Source organism: Corylus avellana, chromosome ca2, assembly GCF_901000735.1.
Source record: "Corylus avellana chromosome ca2, CavTom2PMs-1.0".
In the NCBI taxonomy this organism is placed as follows: domain Eukaryota; kingdom Viridiplantae; phylum Streptophyta; class Magnoliopsida; order Fagales; family Betulaceae; genus Corylus; species Corylus avellana.
In genome coordinates this window covers 23,446,370-23,454,928 of record NC_081542.1, presented here as the reverse complement: position 1 = coordinate 23,454,928, position 8,559 = coordinate 23,446,370, and the positions used below count along the sequence as shown (strand labels likewise).

The 8,559-nt window shown below is 34.5% G+C and overlaps 1 protein-coding gene across 2 annotated transcripts in view; it reads right to left on the bottom strand.

Annotated features, from left to right (window-relative positions):
- Positions 1-1,622: 1,622 nt before the first annotated feature.
- Positions 1,623-8,559, bottom strand: part of LOC132171838 (cyclic phosphodiesterase-like) — a 10,780-nt gene continuing 3,843 nt past the window's right edge. The window contains exons 2-4 of one of the 2 annotated variants that reach the window (XM_059583244.1): positions 2,341-2,637; positions 2,207-2,261; positions 1,623-2,067 (exon numbers count right to left, since the gene is read on the bottom strand). In XM_059583244.1, the coding sequence (XP_059439227.1) occupies positions 1,862-2,067; positions 2,207-2,261; positions 2,341-2,637 (558 nt within the window). In that variant the 3' untranslated portion in view covers positions 1,623-1,861. Of the gene's footprint in view, positions 2,068-2,206; positions 2,262-2,340; positions 2,863-8,559 lie in introns of those variants that run through there. The other variant, XM_059583243.1, reaches the window with a different exon arrangement.

Here is an 8,559-nt window from a genome sequence, read left to right as displayed (position 1 = left end):
ATTTTGTGATGGAAAAGAGAAAATAAAAAAAAAGTAGTTTTGAAAAGATAATGTGAAAATAAGGAGAGGAGAAAGGGAGGAGGGGTTTTGCCAAACAGGGACTAAAACCCAAGATTTCACAAAGCAAAAAAGCTCATATGAACACAAGCGAAAATGAGCCTAATATTAATTCCAATAATAACAACAATTACAACAACATTAATAACAACAAAAGTAATATAAAGTGATGTTTGTGCCTCGATAAGCTTTCAATTGAGTTTTGACTAAGATGTTTATTTTTCTAAATTTTTCCTTAGTTTGGAAAACTTTTAGAAATAATATAAAGGAGATGGGAAATTTCCTCTCTTCCCCTCTCTGTATGTCTATTTGGGGTTTTGGACCAATCCTCCTTAGTATGATTTGAAAAAAGAGAATAAGAGCATGTTCGAAATTGTGTTAAATAGTTTAAAAAGTACTTTTAGTACTTAAAAAGTTATGCCAAATAAAAGCTGACATATTTCGTAAAAAATTCAAAAAGAACTTCTTTGACTTTTTTATTCTAAAAATGATCAAAACGTATTTTTGGTAAAAACTTATAAATGAAGTTTTTGCCAAAAAATATTTTTTTGACTTAAAAGTTTTATTTCTTAAACACAATCTCAAACATGCTCTAAAAGAAGAGAATAAGGTTGTGCGGATAAAATAAAGGAAAAAGAAGAGTGTGATTAGTCACCTGGTCCAGTACTTCTCTAAAGATTTAGACTCTTTAAAGTGCATTAATGGTTGGAAATACTTGAGAGAGAGTGATTAGTCAATCGTCAAGAAACAAAGCTAACATTTAATTAGCCAATCAATCTGTGCATACAACACAATGCTAGTTCACCTCTATGCCTTCCAAACCACAATTTTCTTTCTTCCCCCATCAAATAACTCATGGACTTGATTTATGGTTGAGGAAAAACCAATTAAGAGGTGAAATAAGCCATGGGCATGTGAATTATTGCAAAGAATTTCTGTTTTGGTACTTTGTTTAGGCCTTAAAATGGATTGATGTGGACCGAGAGTAAGAAAAACAGCTCTCAACACCTTCATCTCTAAGGAAATGGGGTTACAAGTGAAAGTGTCAATTTTAGATGAAGATATATAAAAGAGACATATTTGAAACTTATCCTAATCAAACGGAGAAAGGGTTACAAGGAAACAAAAAACCGAGAGAAGGTGAGCTCCCCCAACAACAAATCTAAAGGAAAATACAATGCCAAAAATAATAATAACAGTAAATAGGAAATGGGCCAAAAAAAATGGCTCAGTCTTCTAGATCTTGGACAAGTCTAGAAATGAACCATACAATGCGGTTTTATGAAGTAGGCCATGAAGCTGACCATATGGAACTATTCAAAAGCTATTCAAACACTTTCTAGGGAAAGAAGCTCCCTCCACTCTCTAACACTTTTCTTTTACTTTTCTTTTACCTTTTGTGAAAGAGCTCATACGAAACTTATATGGGTAGGTGGTAAAGCGGCCCACTATTTTTTTAGGCAAGTGAGTATCATATATGTACTCTCTTGCATTACCTAACAATTTTGGACAGATAATTGATGTACATCGCAATCCATGTATTGCGGGAAGTAATTTCCTCAAAATGTTGATAACTTATTGGACCCCACCAAATTTCTTATAAATCAAAATCCTGGTGCAAGGGAAGAGTCTACCATAGTTCACCATAATTACAGACAATGACAGAAGAAAAACCAGAACAGGAGTTTACAAACAAAAAGGATGAAGAAGGAGCAGAGGAACACCATGATCCTTAATTATTACAAACCAAAAAGCATGATTATGAAGCTTTTGAAACATGAAGAAGAAGAAGAAGAAGAAGAAGCTAACTTGAGGTAAGGTTGCATTCGGCAATTTTCTCCCAGGATTTGAGAGTTTTGTCTTCAGTGTCTGTTTTGTATAATGCAAGACGAGTAACTTGGAAGCTCAGGCTCCTAATGCTTTCATCAAAGATGTTAGCTTTTTCTTCAGCTTTCTTCTTCTCCTCTTCTGTCAGATCCCCATAAAGGAGGCTCAAATGTGGCATGTAAGCTGCACAAATTGTTTAAACTTTATTAATTTATATTTTTTAGATAATTAGTGATTTATTAGTTGATAAACTATATGAGTTGTATGATTTTTCAACCACAAATTTAAAATTTTCCAACATTATTGATTAAAGTGTACTTACGAGTAGATGTCTTGTATCCAAAATGCCCATTGCAATGTGCACTAGTTTCCACTACCTGAAACAAAAGGTAATAATTTTTTTTTTTTTTTTAACGATTAATTAAAAGAAAAAAAAAAAAAAAGAGACAAAATTACCTCAGCCGTTGGATGGACGAGGAGCAAAACACACTGATAAAAGAAGGACCCGGTGGCGACACGATCCACGGAGGCAGCGTAGGCCTTGACGCCGTCGCACGCCGATCGGAACCTGCGAAGCGCGTCGTCCGGCGTCAAACTGATTGCCCCAACGACCGTGATGTGGGGCTCGAAGTGGGGCCCGCCGAACTCGGATCGTAGGCCGTCCATCAGCTTCTTCAGCCGCGCTGCCACGTCGTCCGGTGGGAGCGCCCACACGGAATACACGTGCTTCTCCTCCTCCTCCTCCACCTCCACCTTGGTTGCTTCTGGGTTGGCCATGGGAAGACAAAGCTGGAGTCTTGGAAAATACGATTTGGGCGTTTCAGAAAGCTGACGTGGAATAGATTTTGGGGCGTTAAGGTTTATTGGGAAAGAGGGGGGCGTCGAAGAGTTGAATATGATTGGGCTGGAAGAGAACATGGGAGTGGTGTGTGGCATGATGGCATCTTATGTGGAATGGCACATGGAGTAAGGATATGTGCTAGAGATGGTGGGAATAAGAGAGAATGTATATGGGAAATAACACTAAATATTATTTTTTTATCTTATAATTATTTTGAAATGTTGACACGGGACTTCTAACTAATTTTATAGGTTAATTTTTTTATTTTAACAGGATTCAACTGTTAGTTGAAATTGTCACATTATCATTATAAGATAAAAATATAATTTATAAAATTACTTTAATTATAAGGAAAATATTTTTGTGTATTTTAGCGTCTATAATGGCAAATAGAACATGTCAACTTAGTAAAAATATATGTAAAATAGATGTCAAATGCAAAGAAATTTATTACTTTTTTTTTGGTGTGGTGATTATTTCAAATAAGAAATTTAGATTTTCTTTTACAGCAAGTACTCGAAATATAGTCTAATGGAGAATGGTTAGTGTTATATATTTAGGGATGTGGGAAAAGTAGTCAATGTCTCCCCAAATTTGCTTCAAAACAACAAAAATTTTCAGCCAACCGGCATGCTTGTATTAGTATTACCATTGTCCCACTAGACATATTTTCTGCAATGCTTTAGATCCAAAGTAGACGGACCCAATAGGTCTTATATATATATGGGAAGGGAAGAGAGAAATTACATGAAAATAAAAAACAAATGGGACAAAACCATCCTTACAAAGTTTGAGAATGGGTTAAATAAATGAGTCGGCTCATCAAAGTAACAAGTAGGTACAACAACAACAAAAAAACAATAAATGCAGGCAAAGTTTTGTAAACGAAATAAACTACGAACTAGTAAGGGACATAAAGGGGCATGACCATCTCGAGACCTTTCAAAACTATCCGAATCATTAATGCATGGGACACAGGTATGGGCATAACCCTTGAAATACTTTTCAATCCTCGCTGAACCCATCCGGATAAACAACACGACCATCAATAGTCAGTTGAAGGTAACAACCATGACAATTAGTAGTCAATTGAGAGGGGAGTAGCATTGTCGAAAAAAGACAAAAGAAAAAAAGGCTAGCACAAAAACGTCTTCAACACAAGAATAAACCAAATGCAAATATAGTTATTCTCCATGTAGTAGGCATTTATAGTTATTTTTCACATAACATGCTGTTGGGGTGGGGTTAAGTGATTTATTTCCCTAACATCTGGTGTGTATATATATATATATATATTTCAGAACTCAACTAAATCTTACAGAATCAAAACTCCTTCACTTTTCATTGGAATGTCGTTTAGCACAATTCGTTGCTTTTGTACTTGTATACAAACTCCCATCTTTTGTTAACATAATATCATTGAACACTCTATTCTTATTCAAAGAAACCCTCCCAACCCTTGCAACATGCAACATATTTAGTATAGTCAATTTTTGACACATCAAACTAGATAATTATTGGTGGGATATTCAAGTGTAATAGGTACTGTTATAAAATAGTTTAGTTAGTTGAGAAGGTTATAATACAGTTTAGTTATTGCAAATGGGAATGCAAGAAAGATAGATGGCTAGTGGCACAGTAGAGTTGGGTGCGAGATTCCGCCTCATGAGTTCCAATCTCAAGGAGCACGGGCATCTAGAGAGTGGAGCACATCTAGAGCTTCTGTCATGATTGAATTTTGAAGTGCTTCAAAGGCTGCCAGCAAAGGAATGGAGCTTGGCTTTATTTCAAGCGCACCTTGTGGGCAAGGTGCTTTGAAGAGGTAATATAGTTTAGTTAGTTGAGAAGGTTATAATACAATTTAGTTAGTTGAGAGTTAGTTGAAGTGTTAGTTGGGGGAGGATGTATAAATAGCTTGAATAAGAACGTAATAGGTTTCTTGATAGCCATGTTGTTCATTGTGAACTAGAAGATTGCCATTCTCGACTATGTTTAGGAAGTTGAATAACCCTCGAAGTTACTCGTTTGTTCAATAAACAATTCCACTTCTTCTCATCTTTCCATTTCTTATCTTTCTTTCCTTCATTCTTTCCTTACTTAGTAGCATTTACAATGAAATTCATATCAACACTGTAAGAAGAACCTATATTGGGATTGCCTTTCGAGGAAATTTTTGTTTGGCAATGTCAAGAAAAAATATTTGTGGAATTATGCCAGTGTCTAGGAATTGGAGAGTGTGAGTAAATTGTTTAGCGAAATACTGATTGCAAAAGAAGTTTATTGGAGCATAAACTCCTAATAAACCAATAATGAAATGACACTATTACTAGGGTGTGGGTTTGATTCCTAATAAACCAATAATGAAATGACACTATTGTTAGGGTGTGGGTTCAAATCTCCGCAGTGAAGAATTATCACATATGTCTGATGAGTATTAGCCGCCTAGATTTCTATTGATGCCATAGTACGATTGGGCCAGGTTATGGCTCAGTTGGATTTAAGGAAGCGCCTGCGGTTCCCCGTCTATACCCCTCTTGTGCAGCTCTCAACAAGTAGGTGCTACTATCGTCACGCCTAGATAGAATAGCTACAATTGATCTCTCAAGCCTACCCTTTCTAATTAGAAAAAATAAATAAATAAAAAATGACTATAACACAACTAACCTAAAGGAAAACCCGGCCACTTGATAAGGTTTACGGTTATTAATTTAATTTAATACAAGTCAAAACAAAAAGAGAGAAAGCAACGTTCAAGAAATCAGATTTTATCCTACATTTTGGAAGACTTTTGGAAGTACCAAAGAGAATTTTAGGTATTCCTTTTAGATGACTCTCTTCAAATCTAGTAAATTGGGAGCATTTACCAAGTCTCAAAAAGAAATTCAGCATACATAGCCATTGCCCATTGATCAACTTGCCCTTGTTACAGATTTTCTTTATATATTCTGCAAAATCTGCTAACACTATATTTACCTTAACATACCCTGATGTATGCGCATGTACACATACACCATGCATACAACATATATATATAATTGATTCCAGTATTGCAATCCATATATTGCATACATATCTTTACACCACTCTTAACTTAATTAACTACACTATGTACATGGTTAACATATGTATTAATACTTTCTTTTTTAATCAGGATGTCCTGGTTTCACCTATAGGCCAGGGAGTACCCCGACTCCGCCACACTTTATGTGTCAGCTACGAACCAAGCGTAGAGACCCAGCCAGGATTCATCACGTTCAGGGAAATGGTGCCTTTAATTTCATATCTTCTCCACCGATTCACTGGCCATACCGTCGTCTTCATCTTCCCCATCGATTATTTCCAGGTGAGCTGTTGGGTTTCGTAGCATTATGAGTTCTCTTTTTTATTACATTTGAACATCATCACCCTCACTCTTCACGTAAACAACATTCGCTACGATCTAATGTCAAAATTTCTCAAGTCCCTCAGAATCATCGAGCTCTTATAACATTTAAAATCCTACATTTTAAATACACTACTCCGAAAATGAAGATGCTCAAAATCTTAAAAACAGAAGTAAAAAAGCTTCAAAGCAAGGTGGCTTACCGTCGTGACATTTCCGGCGATTCTCTGGTGGCAATTTTAGTCATGTTACAAAACCCAATAGCTCACCTGGAGATGGACGCAAGAATCGGTGGGGAAGATGAAGACGACGGCATGGACAGTGAATCGGTGGAGAAGATGAAGACGACGACGGCGGCACAGGGGGATATAAAGGGATTATGTTTATTTAATTTGATGTAGAGTGTGTGCTGGAGCCTCAAAATGACGTGAAAAAGCTTATTTATCATTTTTCAAAAGCATAAATAAAAAAGAACACGTGTCTTATTTTTATTTGGTGTAAGATGACAATGAAACGGTTTCTTTTAAATCATTTAACAAAAAATGAGTTCAGGGAGTAAAATGTTATTTTGACCTACTCTAAGGACCTATAAATTAGTTTTTAAACCACAAGGAGTGATTTGTAAATTATGCCAACCACATAGACCAATTTTGCATTTATCCTTTTTTTTTTTTTTAATCTTTTATCTCTCCTACTCTCTCTTTTTTATGGAAAAAGAAAAAGAAATGATAAAAAATAATAAAATAATACCGAAAAATAATATTTATTTAGAGTAGATAGTTAAAATAGATATTCTGTTAAAGTGTGTAGCGAAAAATTAGGTCAAGATTTCCCAGTATTTTATGTCATTTTTTTTAAAATTTTTAAATTTTAGGATCTCAATTTTTAATTTTATAGATGTGAGATGGGAATTTGGACTTTACCTAAATGTGAAGGCTTCATTAACTTTTCTGTCAAAAAGACAATAAATAATAATAAATTGAAAAAGAAAAAGAAAAGGAAGAAGGAAGAAGGAAAAAGCAGCCATGGCCATGAAAGGGTGGTTAGGTAACACCATTAATTCACAACCCAAAAAAAAGGTTGATGGATGAGCAACCCTGTTTGTTAGAAGGAGTCAAACTTAGAATTGACAATAATTAAAGGTGGTTGTCAGGTGTGTTTGGTAAAAAAATTTGTTGTGAGTTTTTATTTAAATAATAATAAGTGATTGATTTGAGAAAAATAAAATAAAATATTAAATTTTGTGATGGAAAAGAGAAAATAAAAAAAAGTAGTTTTGAAAAGATAATGTTTTTTTTTAGAGAGAAGTGAAAATAAGGAGAGGAGAAAGGGAGGAGGGGTTTTGCCAAACAGGGACTAAAACCCAAGATTTCACAAAGCAAAAAAGCTCACCTGAACACAAGCGAAAATGAGCCTAATATTAATTCCAATAATAACAACAATTACAACAACATTAATAACAACAAAAGTAATATAAAGTGATGTTTGTGCCCCGATAAGCTTTCAATTGAGTTTTGACTAAGATGTTTATTTTTCTAAATTTTTCCTTAGTTTGGAAAACTTTTAGAAATAATATAAAGGAGATGGGAAATTTCCTCTCTTCCCCTCTCTGTATGTCTATTTGGGGTTTTGGACCAATCCTCCTTAGTATGATTTGAAAAAAAGAGAATAAGAGCATGTTTGAAATTGTATTAAATAGTTTAAAAAGTACTTTTAGTACTTAAAAAGTTATGCTAAATAAAAGCTGACATATTTCGTAAAAAATTCAAAAAGAACTTCTTTGACTTTTTTACTCTAAAAATGATCAAAACGTATTTTTGGTAAAAACTTAAAAATAAAGTTTTTGCCAAAAAATATTTTTTTGACTTAAAAATTTTATTTCTTAAACACAATCTCAAACATGCTCTAAGAGAAGGGAATAAGGTTTGTGTGGATAAAATAAAGGAAAAAGAAGAGGGTGATTAGTCACCTGGTCCAGTACTTCTCTAAAGATTTAGACTCTTTAAAGTGCATTAATGGTTGGAAATACTTGAGAGAGGGTGATTAGTCAATCGTCAAGAAACAAAGCTAACATTTAATTAGCCAATCAATCTGTGCATACAACACAATGCTAGTTCACCTCTATGCCTTCCAAACCACAATTTTCTTTCTTCCCCCATCAAATAACTCATGGACTTGATTTATGGTTGAGGAAAAACCAATTAAGAGGTGAAATAAGCCATGGGCATGTGAATTATTGCAGAGAATTTCTGTTTTGGTACTTTGTTTAGGCCTTAAAACGGATTGATGTGGACCGAGAGTAAGGAAAACAGCTCTCAACACCTTCATCTCTAAGGAAATGGGGTTACAAGTGAAAGTGTCAATTTTAGATGAAGATATATAAAAGAGACATATTTGAAACTTATCCTAATCAAACGGAGAAAGGGTTACAAGGAAACAAAAAACCGAGAGA